This window comes from Folsomia candida, unplaced genomic scaffold (genome assembly GCF_002217175.1).
Source record: "Folsomia candida strain VU population unplaced genomic scaffold, ASM221717v1 Fcan01_Sc044, whole genome shotgun sequence".
Taxonomy (NCBI): domain Eukaryota; kingdom Metazoa; phylum Arthropoda; class Collembola; order Entomobryomorpha; family Isotomidae; genus Folsomia; species Folsomia candida.
This window is the reverse complement of record NW_019091236.1, coordinates 638,371-662,816: the sequence shown is the minus strand read 5'-3', so window position 1 is coordinate 662,816 and position 24,446 is coordinate 638,371. Positions and strand designations below refer to the sequence as shown.

General features: G+C 35.7%; 3 protein-coding genes and 1 long non-coding RNA gene across 4 annotated transcripts; 2 read left to right on the top strand and 2 right to left on the bottom strand.

Annotated features, from left to right (window-relative positions):
• Positions 1-11,940: 11,940 nt before the first annotated feature.
• Positions 11,941-13,616, bottom strand: LOC118433194. Its single transcript, XM_035844879.1, has 4 exons — positions 13,470-13,616; positions 13,260-13,404; positions 13,052-13,182; positions 11,941-12,940 (listed from the first exon to the last, which is right to left on the bottom strand). Exons 1-4 carry the CDS (start codon positions 13,470-13,472, stop codon positions 12,623-12,625), a joined length of 597 nt encoding a protein of 198 aa, XP_035700772.1. The 5' UTR covers positions 13,473-13,616; the 3' UTR covers positions 11,941-12,622.
• A 32-nt stretch (positions 13,617-13,648) lies between these two features.
• LOC118433193 lies at positions 13,649-14,415 on the bottom strand. The gene is made up of 3 exons (XR_004833232.1): positions 14,332-14,415; positions 14,170-14,263; positions 13,649-13,790 (listed from the first exon to the last, which is right to left on the bottom strand). It is a non-coding gene; the product is annotated as an uncharacterized LOC118433193 (long non-coding RNA).
• Positions 14,416-19,305: 4,890 nt separating this feature from the next.
• Positions 19,306-20,975, top strand: LOC110861717 (UV excision repair protein RAD23 homolog). The gene is made up of 2 exons (XM_022110842.2): positions 19,306-19,491; positions 20,498-20,975. The coding sequence occupies exons 1-2, from the start codon at positions 19,380-19,382 to the stop codon at positions 20,734-20,736; spliced, it is 351 nt and encodes a 116-aa protein (XP_021966534.1). The 5' UTR covers positions 19,306-19,379; the 3' UTR covers positions 20,737-20,975.
• Positions 20,976-22,898: 1,923 nt separating this feature from the next.
• LOC110861708 (salivary glue protein Sgs-3) lies at positions 22,899-24,438 on the top strand. Its single transcript, XM_022110836.2, has 3 exons — positions 22,899-23,093; positions 23,611-23,931; positions 24,181-24,438. The coding sequence occupies exons 1-3, from the start codon at positions 22,973-22,975 to the stop codon at positions 24,186-24,188; spliced, it is 450 nt and encodes a 149-aa protein (XP_021966528.1). The 5' UTR covers positions 22,899-22,972; the 3' UTR covers positions 24,189-24,438.
• The last annotated feature ends 8 nt before the right edge of the window (positions 24,439-24,446 follow it).

Below are 24,446 nucleotides of genomic sequence, written 5' to 3'. Positions count from 1 at the left end.
CTCCTCGTGCATCATAAAAATATCAAGCAAGTCGAATTGCATATCACTCTTTTAAATTGAAATTGTTCGTTTTTAAGAACTTATATATGCATGCATATACATATGTAGATACATAAATGCAGTAAACATAAAATCAAGCCACAAAGCCCTACCAATCCAACGCTTTTACAAACAAGCTAAATTGTGTGATCAACGGAAGGTAAATTCCCATTTGTCGTGCAACATCGCAAGCCTTCATTAGTTATTTATTCATGTCGAAAATATCGATACCGATTTTAATATCGCTACATGAAGAAGTTATCATTTCCTGAGAAAAGCTAGGAACAGCAAAGTTTAATAATGTCAGCCATGATGGCATTTCTAGACTAATACGATGGAAATGAATTTATATTTTTGTAATACCTTTCCACTTGGCCTGTGTACGTACATCTATCGATAAATTCGATAAATCGATATTGATATATCGTTAAATGTCTATCGATACATTTAACAGCCTAACTAAGTTGTTAAAAGAGAGACGAAAGTTGTATGCATTTTAATGTGTCAGGTAATCTTGTCATGTTGTAACGGTCGCTACATACAAAGATGTATCAAGTCTTCTTTCGATCGGCAAGAGTTGTCAGAGCTGGTGACGATCGAGGGAAAAATTGCCTACAAAATTATAGATCTCCCCGCCCATCGTTTATTCAACGGCTTATCAGGTTTCAACTCTATTACTAGACAGTTTACTACTAGCTACTCTTGAACCAAACAGGCTAATCGGCTAATTTTCTCGGCGTCAACTGTTAAAACAAAAACACAATGCATAATATTTAAATAATATGCAATGGAGCTTAGATATTTATGAGTACAAATTTTAATGGGTCCTCCTGAAGCCTTGTTCAATTGTGAACTTATCCCGTGCTCGAACTTGCAAACCATGCATAAACAATATACAATAATTTTACAATAATTCATAATATTGCAATTCAGCAATTGGCAATGCTGCTTGAATTGTGGGAACTCTCCCACCAATAAAGAAGTTTAATGAAATGTATTATATTTAAAACTGCATTTTAAGAATTATTATTTTTCAACAAATTGCTATGAATAAATCGTTTCTGATATTTCATACACAAATCAAGCATAACTTACACTCTTTTCTAGAATTAATTGCAATGATGCACCGCTTATTCCCGCTTATGGGAATACTCATGTCTCGCAATAGAACTCAGGACGGACGTTATCGTTCTTGCTGCGGTCTGCATTTCCTGAAACTACAATCATTGTATTATTAAAATCGTACAAGGAATTATGATATTTATTGCACACTGCTGACCGCCATTTTTACACAAATGTCACTTTGCAAAGGGCAAGAGTTACGGATGATCCGCTTTCCTCCAAAAATGTGCCCTTAACATAATTTTTAGAAATTCACTGTCACAGGCAAGATTAAACAATATTTACCAACACTCAACACAAGTATCCACACTACAAATTAAATACATTTACAACTTACGCTGCTCGGCTCCTGCATCTACACTTAATTTAAACAACAAATTCTATTAATTTCACAGGATACTGCAGTCGTAGATCCTCTTGTCCTCTCATGTCCTCTCATTTACATGGTGCATCATCGCCGTGCAGTGATGATGCACATCTGATCTCTCACCAGAGAGAGAGAAAAGTACCACCACCAAATTGTATCAGCATCTTCTCTTTTGGTGGTGGACACAGTAAAAGCAAAAAAACAAGGCGACGGGGTCGATGGGGTCGACGACGATACACTGCAGTCGTCTCCTGACGGTCGTGACCACTCCGGTGGAAATGGTGTGGACCACCCCAATTAAAATACATTTCGAAATGGTCATATCGTCGCCCCTCAGCGCTCCCCTTACAGAACAACTGATTATAGTATGTTTTATTAACTTTAATGCCAAATTTCAGCTCTCTACGACTGTTTTGAAATTTAGTTGTATAAAACCTCACCCACTTAGGTGACCCCCGCGGGTAAACCACGGAACCACTCCCAATTGAGGAATATCGAGGGAAATGCGCCACGAAAAACGTTTCCATATTTTGCGAGAGGCAGATTGAGACTCGGATTTTGTTGTGAGTGTACATGTTTAGAGTTTAAAACTGCACCTAGCATCTACCGATGTTGTTAGAGCAATCTTAAACGATGCAATTTCTGCAGGATTTAACCCAAAACTATTGAGCTGAACCATATTAAATGTTCCACACAAAACATTTCCATATTTAGCAAGAAGCAGAGTGAGACTGGGATTCTGGAGGGTATTTACCACCATCGTGCGTCAGAGTCGTAATATGTAGAATCATGTCTCACTTCGCTTTCTATTTCCCAGTGGCTATAGTTTTTTACGGCTCCAGCCGTATAAGCCTTGATCATAAAAATCTACTGGTACCCACACTTGCATTTGATACAACAAAAGCTGAAATTATAGTTCTTCTCAAGGAGAGCAATCTGCAACAGGTTGTCAGAAATAGAAGTCCGGGACCCATGAGTTTTTTAATTACTTACGTCTACATAGGCAGGTCAAAAAACCGCCAATTTTCGAATTTTGTAACATTCGGTGCGTGAGAACCTTCGTATTCATAGGATTGATTTTGTTATATTTTATTTTAGTATTTTAAGATTAATTTCAAGATTAAACTGGGGACGGCTACATTCAACCTTATCTAGTGTACGATCGGGCGCCTGAGGGCGCCCCTGGCTTTTTGGCGCCCTGGGCAATTGCCCCGCTTGCCCCCCCAAAATCGGGGCCTGGTGCCACGCCATTATCCAAACTATGGTTTCGAAAACCTTACATCGTGATTAGTAATTGTGCAAAATTGCAGTTCATTCGATAAAGACTCTTGAGCAATATAACACTTTAGGCACAAAAATTATTAGGGTGGAAAGACTTTCTGCCTATACTGAATGTATATATTTGGTTATTGACATTAATGAAGTGCAGTTTCGGTGATTAAAGAGATTGTAGTTTAGATTGTAGATGATAGTTTAAAAAAGTGACAAGTCCTGAGCACCATATAGGTTGATATTCACTGGAAATGGCGTCTTTTCTCTTTCATAACTAGTTTGATAGAAGTTGTGTCTACTCGATGACCATTGTTTGCCCTGCCATTTATTAAATTTTCCAAGTGTCCTCTCCTCTTATGCACGATAATATATTCTCTTATATTCGGGACAAGTCTTGATCTCCGTATTCAAATTCCGAGAAAATTGTAGAACTTTCAACAATGGCGAAATTTGGTCACCCCCGTTCGAACTTACTCATATTGTGTTGTTACACTGCAAATTTTATTTTTGTCGAACCCAAAATATCAATCCCCCCATTAAATTTGGTATCTGTCCTATCTCCCCATCCCCTTTGTCCGTATCACCTCGTATTCAAAAATATTTCCACGACATATTTACCAACCACCCGTAACATTCCAGTAACCCTAACGAAACGAACCTTTCCAAACAGTTCGATTTCTCCGTGGAGAAACCAGCCATTATCCCCTCACAGCTTAATATCCTAAAAATTCCGGGCTGGATTTGCGAAATCGGCGTGCTGTTTGTCACCATAAAATCCAAAAATTATACAAAATCTCATGAAAAATCGTTAGGATACTGGATCACTACGCAAAGCTGATATTACATCAGACTCAACATGGAAGACCGATTGAGTAAGATTTATACCGATTTTTTCTATTTTATCTTAATTCCAAATAACCCTGAAATAATTGCCTCACATAAATCCCTCCTGTACACACAGCCCCTCAGGTTTGACCAGCTACTCCCGGTGAAATTTGCGGTGTCACTATTCCTCCCGGAAAATAGGCTGACATCCTGTTACGAAAAAAGTGTTCCAATTCTAATAAATTTTGTCTGCACTACCACAACTTAGAGGAAGGATACAATTTTATTCAATCCGTTAAACTACCCGATAAGTATTGGGTCAGAAGTTATTTGGACATGGGCGAACCAATCTCGTCAGGTGTGTTTCATACAGCATTAGATAAACCTAATATAACCCGATATTACTTACGGGTACGATTACGTAACTACATTTTTATCCGAGTACCATGTTTTGGGTCAAATTGTCTTGACAAGTTTTCGAGAAGGGTTTCCTTCTCCCTGTATTTCGCTCCGTACCAACCAAATTGGTTGGTACGGAGCTTCAACTCCTTTCCGAAGTCGGCTTCTACACTTTAAATAAAAATGAGTAAAATTTACCCAAGGTTGGGTAAAAAAGAGGATGACACAACTAGAGGGTAAAATTTGTCCAACGTTGTGCAAAATTTATCCAAAGTTGTGTAAAATTTACCCAATGTTGGGTAAATTTTACCTTTTAGTTGTGTCATCCTCTTTTTTACCCAACCTTGAGTAAATTTTACTCATTTTTATTTAGAGTGTACGTATTTCTGTAAAGTTTCATTTTTTAAAGGTGACCTTTTAAACATTTTTACCAGCTTTCTGACTTTGGTTATTAATGGCTTCACGGTTTCATGGCTAATTTTATTTTCCCCTTCATCTTCAAGTTGGAATCCCTCGTTAAATTCATTCTCGTCGTCATCGCTGTCAAAGTCTGAGGTGTCTTCACCAACTGAATCAGGTTCACCAGAATTGGTTTCCGGTCGTGGATAGAGAACATCCGTGATTGCCAATTGAATTCCGTGAGCAAAGCATAGCTGGTGGTAACTTGCGGAAATCCTTCCAACTTTGACCATAACAGACGCCCCGTCAGTAACTAGGCTTACAATGTCATCCTTCAATGACAAATTGAATTCGGACAGTGAATTTGATAAGAGTTCCACACATTTCTCAGCCGTCATTGATCCATGTATCCGATATAGGCCTAAATTCCAAAATTTGGAATCAGATCCATGAATTACTATGTTTAGAAATCTTCTATTTCTCCCAGAAGTCCACTCATCACACGTGGCAGAGAATTTGTGACCTTCTTCTTTGAGTTTCGTAATTTCGACTCCTCGTGTCTTTCGAATATGGGTGGCGAACTCGAGGACTAATTGTCGGATAGTTGAGGAGGACTTTGGTAGTTCTTCTGGCAAACTAAGTGCTTTTATGGCAGCACGGAGATCCAATGATGTACAAAATGCTGAGAACGGAATTCCATCGAGGGCCACCATTCTTGAGATAATGGTAGCAAGAGTATCCCGTCGCTTTATGAAGAATTGGTCAATGTTTTTAGTTTTCTTTGCTGGTATTATATCTGGAACATAATAAAATGGGAATACTTTGAATTAAGAGACCACTATTAAACGGCGTGTGCTCTGATTTCCTTCCTCTCACGTATTTATCACGCCATGGAATTGTTCGTACAATAAACGCGATCGCATGCAAGATTAATAAGCAAATTTCCAACAACTCCGGGGAACTCAGGTGTAATTAGTTAATTTGGGAGAGGAAAAAATATTTCGCAGTAATTCCTAAAATCTACCTAAATCTGCATGCAAATTTACAATACAGCACAGATTAATAAGCAAGTAATTAATTTCCAACTCTGGAGTATGAGTTATAATCAGTTAGTTTTGACAGGAAAAAATATTTCGCTATGATTCCTAAAATCCACCTAAATCTGCATGCACATTTACATACAATACACACGTGGAATCAAAGTTGCGAAATTTATTATAAATAACTTCTTTATCATGAATTATAACATAATAAGAACAGGGAAAAAATGAAATGTTAACCTGTTACATTCACAGTTATATTCAGTCTCTTTCAAATTTATTTTGTGGACGTTGAGAAGATGTCGAATAAGACCCGAAGTTGAACCCCCAGCAATTTTTAGTTCTTTTCCACCACACTCTTTCCGCTTGCATTTAGCTAATTGCCCACCTACTTCTTTTAAAAAATATAACCAAACGGATGTTTTATCGTTCTTCCTTTTTAAAACTTCAACAAAGGACTTTTTTGAATTGACAGTAGCATCAGATTGCTCAACATGACCGTCTTGGTCGTCCATTATAAAAAAATGACCAAACTAAATCAATATGTGAAGAACACAAGTGTGGGAAAATAACACAGCAACAATATTTAGTAAAACTGCCGATCGTAAAAATAAGTTTTTAATTCGGCCGGGCAAATGGGGTAATCCCGAAATCCCGGGATTTCGAGATCCCGTTTCCCGGGAATTTAATCCCGAAAAATCCCGGGATTGGAATCACTACAACCAATCGTCTGGATTATCATCGCTGTCACGCTACTCTTGTCAAGTTGTCTCGTTTCGTTAGGATTTTACCTTTTTGAACAAAGAATTCTATCTGCTTAAACTCTGTTTGTACTTTTTGGGTCTCCTGATCGTACAGGTGGGCAAGCTACCAAGAAAACTGAGGAATTTTCTACCCTTCCGATTCCTAAGCGTTCCCTGGATCTTAGTTGGCATGTTACTAAGCACGTGCTACCTTAGTAGTTTCATAATCAATTTAAACTCACCCTTTCCCTGGGAACGGGGCGATACGTATGAACGCATTTTTTGTCAAGAGAAGCCTCAAGCAATAGTGAATAAAAGTATGATCGAAGACAGGTGAGGCGCAATACTTCGCATGCAGATTAATTTCCTAGATCCCCAGAATGAGATAAATTTGGCTCGATTCTGCTACCCAATTTCGTCTAAATACAGTGTAGATTGGGGATTACAGAGTTCCGTGGACTATTATAAATTTGTACAATATTATGATGAAATTGCTTGCAATGATAAGGTTCATTTGGAATATCCACCATGTTTACTTTGATTACTGTATTCCATGATAAATCCAAAGATTAGTTGGTTCGCGAAGAAAATGCAGAGTGTAAACGAGCTATACCAAGCGACGGTGTAAATAGGGTGATTGAGGAGGAAATATTGCACTGCGACAGGTCAGCTTATATTGGACCATCGAATGAGGTTGACACCTATTTACTATGAACACTTGAAGCAAAATCATCCCACGAAAAAAAGGTATCGTGGAGAGAAAACGATTTTTGAAAGGCTGGTCGGATTTAGACTTTAGGTTTGGCGGGAATCACGGATGCTTAAATATCTCAAATTGTTTTTTAGCTCAGGAATTTACAACCCGATGTCTCATGAGTTTGACCTGTATGCCCAAGTTCTTCATGATAGGGAGGTCAAACCTCGGAAATTTCGCAAGGCAGTCACCCCATTTCGCGTGGTCAGGCTAGGGGACAGTATTCAAACCATTTTCATTTTACTCGTCACCTCTCTAGCAGCATGTTTCTGCCTGGTTATAATCCAGCATGTAAATTACAATCGGACAAGCATCGTGAAAAGGGTTAGGTTACTTTGAACAGAATTTATTAAAAGTGTGAAATTCAGGCGTCAAAGGAAAATACTGGGGCCAGACTTTTATGGTTCATCTAAAATAAATGCGTCACTTTTTTCCTAAAAGGTTATGTGGCATACACTAGGGAGCGAAAATATTCGGGTAAGGGTAACCTCAAAATTCAAATGAGAATAAGTAAGGGAAAAGCAAACTCTGGTGGTCAGGATGGAAATCCTATAGAGGCGATTGACCCCAAGCGCGACGCATGAACGGCAAAGGTAATATAAAAATTGTGCACATCTTTATAAAGTACCTCTAATTGTTGACGTTGCCACTTTATTATACATATGCATACATATGTATTATATCATAAAGTAAACATATTTAATTCCCATCCCCATGCATGCTTACTTTATCAGAATAGAATATATCATGTTGGCAAAATTAATTTAGTAAGCGTTTCATGCTGGGCCTAAAAGCCCATGTATAATTTCGTAACGGATGTTTTTCTGACTAAATTTTTCTTTCTGTTTTGTATCTATGTGCATAACTAACCTCGGCATGATTAGTACTAAAATATTTACCAATTAAACAAATTTTGTGATTACTTTTCCCCGAAGACCATAAGGTGATGCATATCTATATGCGTCATGTATTTGAATACCAGGGAGAACTGGAAATAATAATACACACTAAAAATTATTAATCCTGTACCGAGTCAACAGCAGCCCATGGAGTGGTTAAAAGTGATTTTACTCGTTACAGGGTTCAGCAGTACTTTTGTGCCAAAGGGTAACCCAAGTTGTCCCACACGGGTTGACTCCTAACACATGAGCGGGTTAAGCAATATCAACGCTTACACTCTACGGGTTGTTGGTTTACTCGTATGCTAGTTACTTCTTACCCGTATTGAAGTTAGAATTTACTCCAGTGATAGTTAATAATTTCGTAGCGCCTAGTATGAAATAATTTTTAAACTTGATTTTATTAATTTATAATTTTATAAAAAATTTCAGTTATTCGAACTCAAAATAATAATTACATGACACGAACACCACAATAATCACATTATGCTATTACAATTTTTTAATATTTTGATAATTGTTGAATAACTTTAGACAGCTTCGTCCGATGTCCAATACTGGAAACCAAGTCTGCTATATATAGTTAGTTCAGTCCAATATATAGCACTTCGTCTGTGATGTGGTTATCTAAAAAGAGACAAGAGATGAAAATCATAGAAGACCTATAACGAAATATTTAATTCATAATAACATTCACGGGAATTTTACTTATGTTTGAATTTGGCGACGCAATCTTCCAATCCACAATGAAGCAGGATACGTTGCACTTTCATAAAATCCATAATTTCTTATATTTGTATATCAAAAACTAAATCAGTGTTAATGCCTGGATTTACAAAAACTTTTAGTTTAAAAATCGAGAGGAGATTATATTTCAGCAACATAGCAGAAGGGCGGTGATAAAAGTACTGTCTTTTCTTTGTGGCTGTAGTAGAGTGACCCGCTCAAATAATAGTCCGGTGATGGGTTGAGTCAACCTTGTGGGGAGTTATCGTTGTCCTACCGAGAGTAAATATTAACCATTTACTCTGGCCCCGGCAAAGACCTAGGTAATCTGGTAAATGGTTACCACATTAACTCTGTGCAGTATGCATCTTACAACGCACAGGGTTACCCGAAACTTAACTCTCAAAATAGTTGAGTAGATTTTTAACAGTGTACGCAATTATTCATTGGTGCACATGCCTAATAAAAATTCAATTACGCTCGGAAATACAGAGTGTAGTCGGGGAGGAACGAATATCTCGGTGTTGAAGTTGCAACCGCTTGGTATTAAAATTAATTCTGTGCAAAAGAAATGTAATAACGACATGACAAAACTATAGTACTAAAGCCTGTTGGATTTCAGTAGTCCCTGTGCGGGTGGAGCTTGTGTGAAGTGACGCGGAACATTACCCGAATGAGCCGAATTATTTTATTATTTGACACCGGTTATTTTTATTTTGGCGTGAAAATCATACGAAATTGAATAATTTAAACGCCAAACTAAAAATAACTGGTTCCAAATAATAAATTAATTCGGCTCATTCGGGTAATGTTCCGCGTCACTTCACACAAGCTCCACCTGCACAGGGACTACTGAAATCCAACAGACTTTAGGCTATTACTGCATGGGATTACTTACCTACATATTTAAACCACTTTGATAAAGTGATACATTGAATTATTATTTGTTAAAGTTATTCACAGTACTCCAAAAAAAACGGTCTAACTTTGAATCAGTTTAACCCCCCAATTTCTATATGTACGTGCATATTCATAAATATTCCATGTAATCTTCCGTATTTTCCAGAAGTACGTAAATCCCCTGTCTGAACTCTCGACTTTATTGTGGCATCTGAACAGATATTGATTTACACTCAAAACAAAATCGTCAAAAAATCGCTACCAGGCGGTGTCTATATATGACCTCACCGGTATGGTAAGAATTTGCTACAGGATAGTAACGAAAGACTTGATTTGGCTTGGTAGCAATCTGACATAAAATTGTGGCAAATCCACTCCGCTTTGTTAACGCAGTAATGTACATAATTTGTCAATTTCTTCACCGTGTCGTAGCAGTTTTTATCCGCATTTGCTATATCAACACTACCGGAAATTAGCAAACTTCTACTGATCTGGAAGCATTATCGTTACCATATTATATGAAATTGTAACAAATTGGTAAGAATTACAGAAAACCACGGTAGCAAATTTTAGTAACAAATAATATATTTTATTATAGAACACTTTAATATATTTTCATTGTGCCATACATACATATTTGATATAATTGTACAAAAAATAGTTTATAATACCAAAAAACGAGCTATATTAATATTTAAATATGATGCCTTACAGATACAAATATTCCATCCGAATTACAATTGTGCATCAATTCCATGCATTCATGGATTTCTAATTTCGTTACATCACATAACTCATAAACATCGTGTTTCAACTTTACTCTATAACTAAAATAATTTCTATCAAAATATTGTACTTCTAATTTATTAAGCAGCAAATAACATGTTTTTTCATCTGTAATTAGAAATTCAACGATAACTCCAAATTTTGGAAACACAGGGTCGTGACCAAAACATACAATATAATTGTGTTTGTAATTGTAATTATTGAACCAAATTTGATTTGTCGTGCAAACTTCTGTTTCTTCATCACATTTTTCAAACCCATTAACTTTTCTCAAGAGTTCAATTGCATCAAATGGGTTGGAAAATTGGCATAGTTTAATACTCAAAATATTCTCAACTTTTAATTCGTTTAGTACAATATTTTTTGACATAACTGCAGCATATTGCTGATGGCGCATGGAAAGTGTGTAACAAATATTCCTAAAATTTTTTGTGTGATTCGCCAATTGCACAAAATAATTGTGCTTCCCTTCAAACCTCATTGTCCAAAGGGAAATCAAGGGACCAGTCTGTCTAATAACATAAGAGTAGTGACACATAAAATGGTGCTTCGGAATCAACCGATTTTCAGGAAATAATTCTTTAAATTTTGAATGATGTGTAATAATAAGAGAATCTAATTTAAAAAGAATTGCTTCAGAAAAGTTTCTACAAAATGCAATATTTAAAATTTCTAATAACAAGAGAATTAATTCCCAAAATTTCTTAGCATCATGTGTTACAATTATGTCGCCAATTATGATTGGAAGATGTCTTATGAGGCACCAAGCTTGTGCAGCTTTTTGGCCAATTCTGTTGCTATTATTGTCTAATCTAATAGGACTTGGGCGATTCTTCGAATCTAAGTAACCATAATCGTACGAAATAATTCTTTGGTTAATTTTTTCTAAATCAAAACATTTTAAAAATATAAGTTTTTGAACTACGAGTTTTACTTCGTACGGAACAACACCTTCAAGCAAATCATGCATTATGTCCACTGATGGCGAATCTAAAAAATTAAAAAACTGTAAATCATTTAAGGCGCATGGTCTCTGAACGCCAAAACTTTTGCATTGAAGGTGCTCGGCATAATTTACCTTGTTTCTTAATACCATATCGCAATGCTTATAATTAATTTGGGCTTCATCCTTACTCGTGCAGCATAATCTACAATAGTAATTAGAATTGAACGACTCATGAAACCCATAAATTGAATTTCCTCCCAAATTGTCAAAAATAACAGTGGAAATAGTTCCAAAAAATCTATCTGTACCATTTATTTCGATTCCTTGGCTTTCAAGAAGTTTTAAATCAGGAATGATTAAATTTAAAATACCATTTATCCCATATTTTTTTGCATCTTCAGAGTAGAATAAAGCAAGTAAGTGAATCTGACTGAGCTGGGAATTAATAAAGTCGGGCAGATTCCGAAGTACAAAATAAATTGCCCCTATTTTATGTATTCCTCGCTTCGATCCAAGAGGATTAACGGTCTCGAAGTCGTCATAAAATAATTGCAGTTGAATAGAATTGGGGAATTTGGAAAACAGCTCGTTTGTTAAATAAGATTTGGAATTTTGAAAACATGAATAACTTGTTGAATCATTTTTATAATAAAAATATTTAGAAAACTCAGGAATTGACACAATTTTTTCCAAAGTTTTTAACAAATGGATGTACATAAAGGTGTCTTCAGCTATAACTTGCAGTCGTTTTGTATTGTGACTTCTAAGCTCAACTCTATTTCCTAAAGTCAACTCTTTCGGCATAACAAAATGATCGTTTTCTTTAAAAAGCTTTTGCCTTTGATAAGCTGATTTGACCTTATCAAATGCTTGAAGTAAGCTAAATATTTGTATTTGAAATGACTCGAAATTATTTGATGGAATTGCACTGTCGCCAATTTTAAGAATCAAATTAAAAATATCATTCATTGAATATTTCAACTCTTTAACTATAAAATCTAATGTGGAGTTGCTGACACCAGTTGCAAGTAAAGTGAAACAAAAATTGGTTAATGATACTGTCATCACCTTAATTCCTAAATCTACGGATATTTCATTTGAAGCATTACTTGCAAAATCAAAATCATCAAAATTGTTTGGACTAATTATTTCTATATTATCTCCGTTGTTTGGTTGTATATTTGGAGTAATTGTATCGACAGATTTAACGTCATGAGATTTTGTATGCCTTAAAAAATAACTCCAGGAATTAATTTTAGTCAAACAATTACTAAACGGACATATTACCTCTTTAAAGCATACATGACTAAAATTATGTATGTACTTAACGTGCTTAATTAAACTAGCACTATCTAACATCAATTTACTGCATAAGGTGCAATTGAACATTTTGAAATATGTACTCTTAATTAAGCTGGTTAAAAACCTGTTTCACATTACGAGGCAGATTTTCGGCATCCGTCTCCAATCCATAAATGTAAACTTGAATAAATTTCCATAGCCCCCTTAAACTGATGTCGTACTCCGTCCCAAATACATAATGGCTTTTGAAGAGAATGTCAATAGCTTCGGTGGAATTTTTGGATGCAATTGGAAGCAGCTGACCGTCACATGCGATGAAAAAGCTTGACAAATTTTTCTTATCAACTCCTAAACAAACTAGATTTGGCTGCTTCAATTCGGCTTTCCAAGTATCCAAGATAGATTGCAATGGAGTCCCGGCCTATAACCAAAATTATATTTTTAATCAAAGATAACTATTCTGACCTATTTAATATGTATGTGCATTAAATGCACAAAAAATATAGAAGCTTATTTCGGTGTTCTAAAATACCTTGAAGAAATTAATTAATTTTGTTTTTGCACCATCCAAAGTACAATGATTTGCCTTCCCTTGTCCTTGTGCTGTTGGCGGAATCAAATGGAGTAATGTAAACAGCGCACCAATTGAAAAATCCCATTCCCCTATAAAATTTTTAATGTATTGATTGTGGTAAATTAAAATAATGTATTTATTTCTATTATTTAAATAAATATTTTACCACAGCCCTGTGCAAGAAATCTTATAAGCGCAGGAGACTTTTTGATACTGCCGGCCCTTTGTAATATTTTGTCTACCCAGGTCGGCCAAGATTTTAAGAAGTTATCGCTTTGCTCAGGGTGGAGTTGAGAAAACTCAAAATTGATCTATAAATCAGGTCAAATATTTTTAGTTATTTTAGTTATTTTTTCATGTAATTAAATCAAATTACCATAGACTTCCATTCCTGGAATTTTCTGTAAATTTTTAGAATGGATGAGTCACTTCTGAGCCGTAAATAATTACGGTGAGCGAGTGTCTCCAACGCCAGTCTCTTCAACTCTTCTTCATCTTTAATGGGTGTAGAATTAAGTTTGGCAATTATTTCTTCGTTAACTTCAAATGATTCTTCTACATCCGAATTTGATACAGCGTTTTGATTTTTGCAAACGCGTTTTGATTTTGGCTGCTTCGTTTCATTTAGATGGCGATGTATTGTTCTTAGCCGAGCTTGGATAAGTCCGGAACGGTTACCCTCATCATAAAGTATATCCTGTAACAAAAAAAATTGTTAATAATTAACCTAGGACTCGACGACTCATCACCCAAATACTAAAATTCAGCACAATTTTCATCACTCTTCAGCTGTGAGAATCGATTTTAAAATTCTGGACAAATTTGTGCTCATGATGTTCACTAAATTGCTACGATGTTTGTTAATTAGGGCTAATTAGTTCCAATTTTTTTAATCTCCTCCTACAAAACTGTCCAATTCTAGAGTGTATATTTTTTTCCAACCATCATTGTAAAAATTTGTGGCCCAGAATTTTTAAATAAATTACCAGACCAGCAGAACTGACTAATAATGTGACAATTCTTGACATTAGGTATTATAAACGTGGAATGTTTAAATTATATATTCTGACACTTACAATTCCGTTTTCTGACGCTGCATACTTCCAGCAAGGTAAGATTGAAATTACAGTATGAGCAAGTAATTTCTGGTCAGCTGTTGACGGTGAATTCCTATTAAGCAAGAAATAATATTCAGTCCGGGATGTAAAATTCATTCTATAAGATAATTCTGTCCTTACCCTTTTAGCTCAATTAATTTATTAACAAATGATTTTATTAAAATATTCCCCGTGGATGTGTCGACAAAGGTTTTTTCATTGCAGTCAGTAACCAAACGTTGTAATTCCTCGTCACTTTGTACAAATTCCTCAAATATCTACAAAAATATAATGACGCAATATTAATTTGTTTTCAATATTTGATAATATTTTTGTAAAATTTGTGTTTTGGGGATTGTGAGTTACCTGCTTAAATCCACTTTCAATTGTATTTTTAGTTGACAAAAGAAGAGGAGGTGAATTAACTTGAGAAGTTTGACCTTGTGAACGTACAAATACAAAAAGGGAAATTCGTTTAGTTAATAAAAAAATAGAAATTATTGATAATATGAATTATAGCTTACAATAAATCATCGGAGAGTTAATGCTTCCGTTTTCCTCAAAAGTAAGCTCAGTTTGTATTTCTCCAATAAGAGTAAACACAATGTTGGGCGTGTCCTGTTGTCGAATTAAAATAGGGAACACTTCCTCTTCAATTTCAGCACCTTGATCGTCGAACAAATTGATTTCGACATCTGCAGCAACATCAAACCTCCTTTTAACTAAAAATTAGAAATTTAATTTTAAAACTTATATTCAAACACAATAAACTTTGTACTTTGTTATAATCGTTGGCCTTACCTGAATCCAAGAACCCTAAATAATCCCCACTGAAAACAATTAATTTTTTCCCCCTCAGGGAGTTGGAAACACGAATTAATTTTTCCATTCTGCAGCTTTATAAAGAGCAGAGTAACCGCCAACGAAACTAAAATCCACGCTTTGACTGTTACTACTTTGTGTGAGACAGACAGAACATGGTGAGAATGTAACACAATAGTTTTGTGAAAAATCGTTACGAGGGCCGGTAATGAATCGAAATGCTACAATACGGGGTCGATTTGCTACAGAATTTTATTAAACTTCTCATAGTTTATTTACAAACATACTTATTTTTACGGTAGCAACCAAAGATGAGAATTGTGTCAATGTTGGTGACAATTTTAACACAATTTCAGTAAGAACAGCCTTTACTATTGGTTGGTAGCAATTAAATTCAGGCTATTGCTACCAACTTGCTTAGAGTGTATTTGAATTTAATTTTGGTTCTCGAACGAATTACAAATAAATATAGTATAAGCTCAAGAACGTTCTAATCATGGGCTCTTACAAACATACGCAATTTGTGATCAAGACCTGCGATATAGATTTCCATAGGTCGTGCAATATCGCAGACTTCCATTGGTTAATCTTGTACATATAAAAGCGTGCATGTATATTTTTGCCCTTTATTACTTTGAACTCAATACATTTCCACTTTAGAAAACTTTGGGAAATAAATTAATTTTACTTGTTTAAAAGGCTGCAATAAGCGAATACATAGTTGACTTTGATGGCGAATTCCCTCAGTAGCCTACATTACACGTCCGAAAGAATGGCTAACTACATATTTACAATGAAGTCTCACGTCGTTAACCCCCCATTGTTTTCAATTCCATTCCCTTGTTTCCAATTATCCGTGATGATTACAAGGGAGTAAAAAATCACATAAACGTTGGCGTCGACAAGCCTGTGAATAATTGCCGCCTTTAAGTTTAATACTACTTACATTTTGAACTTACCAAGCATTGGAAAATGCTACCAAAAATGGACATATTAATTACCTGGTTACGTAGTGTTGCATACCCCACGACAAATATTCCTACTCTAATTTGCGCTTCTAAGATAGTATTCATATTCAAGCAGTTTCCACTTGCTATAAATAAGGATAAGTTTGTAGTCACGAATTCCAACAAGTATCAAAGCATAGTTTCAACGGTAGTAGTCCTACTTCATTTGGGTGTTGTACTTAACTGGCTTCTAGAACAATTGTTCAGCCCAGTAAATCCATCCCCACCAATCTGGAAGTTCGTCTTCAGCTACTACTGTATAACGTTGTTTGGAGCATGTGTACTTTTCTTAACTCAATTCACGTTGCTTAGAGTGGAAACAATAAGGTTACTGAATTCAGGAATTCACATTGAACAAACTATCAATTCGAAAGGTGAGTACGAAAAATTCCGCGGGGAAAGATGTTATCTGTTATGTCAATAGTTATATAAGGCATATTTACCAGGTTACTATTGGTTAAAAGTTACAATATAACATGAATACAGAAAATTATGCATATATACGTTGTTCCAGGTCAAAATAGCGGTAATATTTTTTACCTATGTTTCATCACACAATGCATAATTAGCGTCTGCATTTTGCCGATCATCGGCTTCGCGTTTGGCTTAATTCGACCCTGTATGCCTCCTGCTGTGACAAGCTTGATGGATCAAGAATGCAAATCATGGGATGATGGTGGACAAATCGGGATCATGTTCCAGACTTGTTTATCAATTTTGATGGGGTACATAGCCGGTCAACTCGCTGCCAACGTTGCTTTCGCCGTTGGCATCGTACTAGTGTACCCCACCGTAATCAAGTTAATAATCCTAGAGTCAATTGCCAGGTTAGATAGGTACATATGCACTAAAATATCAATAATATACAATCTGAACAATTTTGCAGAAATTTAAACCGTGGATGGCAAAATGGATTCGCGTACATGGGGACATATCGAACTTTGCAAATCTTATCCAGCATGCACAATGCCGTACTGAGTCAGCCGATTATGCCCGTATTTGTTGGAGGCGTAACTGTGTGCCTAAGTTTTGCTTTGTACATTCTAATAGCTCCAACATCTGAAGTTCCCCACCCCATTTTTCTTCTGTTCTCTCAGGTCGCGCTTCACATGTTGGTGACAATTGTAGGACCCTTCAAAATGATGGCTGGCCCTTTGGCTAAGTCCATCGAGATACTAAAATCTTTAGAAAGAATGAACGGGTCGAGTTTGGCGAAAAAACACGTCAGGTCCTGCCCACCATGCAAGATGAGTTTGGGCGATGGTACGTTCTTCGATAAGGCGACATCTCTTGTAATACTACGTAAAAGCGTGGACTTACTTATTTATTTCTTATTGACGTAATTGAATGTACTAATTAATGTTACTCTGGTTAATATTACGTGTAACTAAGAATTAAGTGATTCGGAAAAAAACCTAGAAAATAATAGAAAATAATAGAGAAATAAGAAAATAATCTAGAGAATAATGTGAGAAGTGAAAACGCAGTTTAGTAGCCTGTTTAATAATTTAACTGGAAACACAAATTGTGGGGAGCCGTAGCCGTAATGTATTTTCGCAGAAAAAGTAGTTAATTGTATTCGATAAATTAGAATTAAATTACAGGCAAGTTACTAAACGGTGAGCTAAGAAATGCACAGATCATAGTGACGTAGTAATGCTTAATTTAACTCAGGCTAAGCTTCTTTCTTTGAGGTAAATTAGATCCATAACATCGCACAATTTTGTTCATTTTGAAATCGTTCACGAAACCCTGAGCAAACACGGCTCATTTAATGGGCCAGCATTTTACAAAACTGAAATTCCATAACTTCAATTGTTTGCTTTGCATAAAAATCAACAGCTTCGAGCCAAGTTCCCCATCTAGTAATTATTTTTTCACTCAGTCAACCTAGTGAGTGTAGATTATCAACATAAGTTGTACATGAGATTTAAATTCCCTTCAAAATTCCAAGCAAGGCTTACATTGAGACAAATGCGCTTAAAATAGAAATCCCTCGAAATGTCCCTATTTGCAAGAAATCGAAAAGATTTGAGCCTTATGCAAAAGAAGGTACTCCAGAGCGAAAAACATGGTAGGATCCGAACGTTAATGGCAAAAAAAACCAAGACATTTTGCAAACGGGTGGAAAACGGCAAATTTGAGATTTGGGACGGAAAGTCGGATTTGTGGCTTAGCATGGAGAAAGATAAATCTTCCGCAGCAAAAACTGGTTGGTATGGTTCCCACCTACACTACCCAAAAGGTTTTATAAAAAACTTCTGAGCAAGTCGAATTCTAGTCGTGGATCACAGTCCAACTTAAGAGTGGATGGGGTATATACGTATGACTACCACAGTGGTATTGATAATTAGTACGGTGTAGTAATGACTCGGTATTGTAAGTTTTACCATGCCGGTAGAAACTTTGACGGACCGGCATTATTTAAATACCAAGATTACTTCTGTAAACTTGTCCCTTTTAATATGTATATATCGTAGGGCACTTGTTTCCTAAGGAAGTTAATTTCAATTATATAAGAATTATGTATGTGTGTCGGCTTGTCGTCTTTAAATATCATTATATTATTATATTATATTTCCCGATATTTTTCTATTTTGGTAATGATTACGAAGACGTTTTTCCACCAGCAGGAAATTACACACGTGATGTATGTACGTCGACTACAAAAAAATTGAACATACACGCCAAATGACGTAACTGGTTGTGTAAAATTTACCCAATAAAGGTAAAACTTACCCGAAATTGAACGAAAAGTCTTCAACTTTGGGTAAATTTTAACATGCATATGGTAAATTTTACACAAAGAGTTGTTGTCATCGCATATTTTGCCCATCCTTGAGTAAATTTTAGTCAAATTTATTTGCGGTGTTGGTATTTATTAAGGGTGAAAGCCCTTTATAAGATCGTTATGTCCGTCCGCCTGTCTGTCCGTCTGTTGGTCCGATAAGTTTCGAACAAAAACACATAGACTTGAAATTTTGAACTTAAGCTCCTAACGTCAGGGGACAGGACGAGTTCGAACATGGACACTGTGACACACTTCTTTCACCCCTTGGTTACATGCGTTGTAACGGTTTATTCAGAGTGTACTCATCATATTTATGCTAAGCTGCCGAGACGTCATTAACCTATTTATGACCCAATGCATGCGAGTCCTCGCCCTCGTACTTGGAATCTTTCCTCCACGGAGAAAAACATGTTTTTGTCTTTGTCTGCAATTATCCAGCTCAGTCTGGGAATAGATTAAGTCATTTTTTGCTATAAAATAAACAACACTCGACACATACAGCATTATTCCATTCACAACTCTGCAAATTAAAGAACGGTTTTAGCTGAAAGAAGATAAAATAATAAGAAATGAAGGGGTTCACGATTTTCGGAATTTTTGCTGTCTCCTTTTTCCTTCTCTCGGAAACAGTGGCCCACAGCAGCTCTGAAGAAGAGGGGAATAATTTCTTCCTAAATCATGGTAAGTTTAAAATTATATGGATTTAAAAATTTCATGACACTCTTAGAAATGCAATATTAAAATAATACATATTTAAGTACATATGTATGTAAATACATACTTAAGTATGTATGTAAATACATATTTAAGTATGTATGACACCCAGAGTGTGCAAGGGCAAAAAGGCATGCCGTGCCTAAAATGCCTTTTTGCCTATTAGGCACGTAAATTTTGGCCATGCCCGATTGCCTGAAATGCCTTTTTGCCTTTTTGGTTAAATCGGGGCAATGTGATCATACGATCGTATACTTTTTCGTTGTAATCTTTCACAGTTCACAGGATTTGTCGATATGTGCATAATTAAGATATTAAGCCGATTTGGATTATCATCTATAGATATGGATGTACATATACATATGTAGATTATCATCTACGGCGTAGATATTCATATGCGTAGATTCTACGCATATGAATATCTTGAGGTGTACAAATATTCACAAATACTCTTAATTATAATGAGTGAGTAGGGAAATAATGTTGCGGAGAAGTTATGTAGAAGTTAAAGGTTGTTAAAGTTTTAGAAAAACCGAAATGTAAAAGCTAATTACATTGTTGCCACTCTTTCTTGTCCATAGAAAAATTTGTCAAATGGTACAGGCAATACCCAATGGAACCATACAGAAAAGGGCAAAAAGGCATCAAACGGGCAAAAAGGCACGTAAAAAGGCAATTCGGCATTGAAACGGGCAAAACGGCAAAAAGGCATAAATTTTTTCCCAAAAAGGCGCCTTTTTGCACACCATCAAAGAAGGATTGATGAGTAACACGATGTAGTAATAAATATGTAGGTCGGTATTTCGGTAAAATCATCTCGGTAAACAAATTTGCGAACTGGTATGATTTTAACACAAAATGGTTGCAAGTTTAATCGAAACCTGCGTTACTAAATATACCAGATTTCTAATAGTGTATCTGCACATTATAAGTTTCTCATACAATTACATACTTTAATTTATAAATTTCTCAGAGAGATGCCACTCCGTCGGGACTAAAATTGTCATAACTCATCCGGACGGTTCATCCGAGTCATGCAATTGTCAAGCACCACCCACCACGACGACCGCACCCACAACCACGACCGCCAGGCCGGGACGACGACCACGACCCGTTCCGAAACCTAGAAACACGTGGGAATGCACCTCCACTCCGGCCGGAAGTACGACGACCACACCCACACCCACCACCACTTCAGACCCACAAGCTTGAAACTGTGGGAACCAAAAGGCTTGGAAATATTCTACCAAAATTAGATAAAATTGCCTTGTTTTAATTTTAATTTAAAATTATGACACATTTTATTAACTTAAGATACAAATACCTAACAATCTATTATCATGGGATGTATGAATTACTAAAAATTAACTGCAGAATCATGTTACATAATCGTATCAGAATTCATTAAAATTGTAATAAACATAAAATGTCAGAAAACATGTTTAAAAATTTCAATTTTCCCAAAAGCATCTAAACCCTTTTTTTTATGGAATGGATTTGATTGCGCATCCATAATAAATAAATGTAAGCGAAGCTATAGCAAGTTGTTCTGGAAAAGACATGATTTTAGCGTGTAATAATTTGTGAAAACTTCGTCACATTGGGAAATTTGGAAACCAAAAATTTATTAAAAAATATTACGTAAACTTTTCAAATACGTATACAAGCATACTTTAACTCTCCCATGGGTAAATGCATACATACGTGAATACATTCGTGACGCTTTAATTTTGTCGATCACTTATAACACATTCTTGGCACGTTTCTCAAAACACGATGATCTCATCTTTGTCAAAACCTCGATAACATCACGGTCTCAAGTTTACGGGCAGGTTACATACTCTTTTAATATGATACAATTGCATGGTCGAGGTATGTAGTACATGCACATGTACATATTGCACCTTAACTTCAGGATTAATTAACGGTGAAGTATGCATTTCTTGGTTAGGGTTTATAAAATAATATCAAACTGGTAAAAATCAGATTGAGCTGTAATTTGTGACTCCTTAGCAATGTGCGACTTGTGAGATTTCTGTGATGATGAGGTCAACTTTTGTCCAGCCTTCTGATTAATTTCACGCGCTACACAACGTGTTTTGACCAACTTTAGTGCAAAATACGACGATTTTACCCTAATCGGTATTCGGCTAAAGCAGACCGTAAAATGTAAATATTCAATTTTGTATTGAATCCATATCTCAGCTAGTTTTTTCCAGTAATATTTTTTAAATGAATTTACAGTTTCACCATCCCACCATCGTAAATCGTAATTGGCCAAGGTGTCATATTGTGTAAAAATTGTGTATGTACATTAATCACATCTATACATAAATCACAAGGTGTGATTATCTAGCACAGTTTCAAAACCCTGTTTCTACTGATTTAATATTCGTTCCCGTGTTCCGTAACACGTTCGCAGTGTACGAAATCTATTCTAATTTATTTACTAGCCATCTTCTTTTCTACCAAGAATTATTATTGTACTTTATCAAAAGATTACATATTTTTGCACGTATGTAGGATTAATAAACCAAACGGTAATTAGATTACCTACTTACTTAAGACAGTAATTTATGTAGCCCGATAAATGCGAGTAAGCATGTCGGAAAAATACCAAAAAAAAACTTTGCTTTACTAGTGTGACAAATTGGGCTTACATACATGATTAAATTAGCAACACAACCCAACCTACATACCAACCACTCTTAGAAATCTGCTGCTGTCAGTCAGACAGATCTTGCCAATCAGTATTAAAATAGCTACTGCCCGGTATTAAAATTATACCCGTCCGTAAAGATTTGCTACCGAAATGGTGAAACTTTAGTACTGGCGTATGAAATACTACATCGTATTTATTACCGACAAGGCTCTTTTTGGTAGAGTCATACATACATACACATTTTGAAAACTGGTATTAAATCATCACTGACCAGAGGGCATATGTATTTGTATGGGAAAAAGCTACTATCAATTGGGTAGGAAGTTATTACCAAATTTGCAAGAGTACATACATATAAATATATGTATGATGTACGTATTTACATATTTAACATGTGCCTGCGACAACCACATTTCTAACAGTGTAGGCACATTATTTAAATTATTTATTACCGCTTGGTATTATTTTAATGCTAAATTTCCAATAAGGTGCATTCCATAACTTTGTTATGGTTTTACGTATGTAATTGGGAAGTATGCAAAATGGTATTATACGATAAAGGTGTTATGCAAAAAAATTATGCAATTTCACCGACCACGCAAAAAAATTATAATATCATTTCTGCACGACCCATTCCCACGTCATATCCAACAGACGTAGTAAGGTCCACATTAATTCATCGTCTCGTTCCTTTCCTTATAAAATCCTTCTCTCCACCGTCTTGGACATTCATCTGTAAAGATTGCCAAATCTTAACGGAAAATTAGCAGAAAAAAAAATTGTGCAATGAAACTATTCTTCCTTTTGGGAATCTGTTTCCTCTTTTCGAATTCAGAAGCTTTCGGCTTCGGCTTTGGTAACGGATCTGAAGAAGAAAGAAGCGTGCAAATCTTGTACTTGAATCATCGTAAGTTAAAAGATACTTAAATTTGGGGTATTCATGTCAAATGCTGGATCACAAGTACATTTTATCATGTTGATTCCGAAGTAAAAAAGGTCCATTAAATACTTACTTATTCAGTAGTTAAATTTTCATCCAATATTCAATCGTTTTCAAGCAAAAGATTTTGCTAAATCTCTCAAATTGACCAGGAATGTACAACTTAACAAGTCATTTGCACCTGAAATTTCTTGCCAGTTCAGAAAATATTTTTCGGAATTTATTTATGTATTTATGTGTTTCTGTAAATTCTTATATTTTAAATTTGCAAATTTAAAATATAAGAATTTATATTATATATTCTATATATATTCTATATAGAAAATATATTCTACCATGGTAGAAAAAAAACTTCCGACTTTTGTGAGGTTTGAAAATCTCTTCGGACATACATATTTACATACATCCAACCAACCCTATAAAATACGCTTTCAAATTTACTACAAATTTTAGGAAATATAAAAAATATTTTCTCTTTATCCAGGACGATGTAACGCTGTTGGCACGAAAGTTGTCGTAACTCGGGCGGACGGATCGTCCGAATCCTGCACCTGCCAAGGACCACCCACCCAACCACCAACGACGACGGGGACAAGCCCGGTACCAAGCTCTGCTACGTCCGCACCCCCCACAACGTCAGGACGACGTGGAGGCTGGCGACCCAGACCAACGCACCCACCCCCGCGCCCAAGAAGCACGTGGGCATGCACCACTACTTCCTCTTCGCCGACGACCGTATCTGCCGGCCCGACGACGGCACCCCCTCCCACGACGAGTGGAATCCCCACCACGACCACACCCATTGGTAACATTTCTTAAAATATTCTACATATTTACTGTTCCGCCAATATTAATAGGACAATTAAAAAGGAATTGAGACTTCTCAATTCCTTGGAAATTTTTCAGAAAGGTTATTTAGCTTTTAGAAAATATTTAAAATTATCTGCCTGGAAACCTTTTAGGTTTTTTTCAGACTATTAATATCGGCTGAACAGTAGTGGCGATATACATAATTTGTACCGAAATTTATTGATTTACAAAAATATTTTTACAGGAGGATGAGAAACTTCATCAAATTTGAAAAACATTTTCCAGCATTTAAATAAAACATGTATGTAGTGTGCGTAGTAAAACTACTTTGTGTTTAGCTTTGAAAATTATGTTGTGAAAATCATTTGCGAAATTTGAATTTGTCATAAATCTTCTTAAATAGCTGTACTACAGTTTTAGAAATTATATAAGACGAATTTATGCAAATTAAAGTTATTTTGCTTGCAATCTACATTTAAATACTTTAAGAAATTTTGAAAATCGCCCAGA

Excerpts from the sequence above, each read along its gene's own strand:
- LOC118433194 (XM_035844879.1), bottom strand. Across the intron at positions 13,183-13,259 it reads ATTTCTTGCACAGGGCTGTG|GGGAATGGGATTTTTCAATT; the intron begins GTAAAATATTTA and ends AAAATTTTATAG. Across the intron at positions 12,941-13,051 it reads AATTAATTAATTTCTTCAAG|GCCGGGACTCCATTGCAATC; the intron begins GTATTTTAGAAC and ends TTTTGGTTATAG.
- LOC110861717 (XM_022110842.2), top strand. The coding sequence starts at position 19,380 with ATGAAGGGGTTCACGATTTTCGGAATTTTTGCTGTCTCCTTTTTCCTT. Across the intron at positions 19,492-20,497 it reads TAATTTCTTCCTAAATCATG|AGAGATGCCACTCCGTCGGG; the intron begins GTAAGTTTAAAA and ends TAAATTTCTCAG.
- LOC110861708 (XM_022110836.2), top strand. The coding sequence starts at position 22,973 with ATGAAACTATTCTTCCTTTTGGGAATCTGTTTCCTCTTTTCGAATTCA. Across the intron at positions 23,094-23,610 it reads AATCTTGTACTTGAATCATC|GACGATGTAACGCTGTTGGC; the intron begins GTAAGTTAAAAG and ends CTCTTTATCCAG.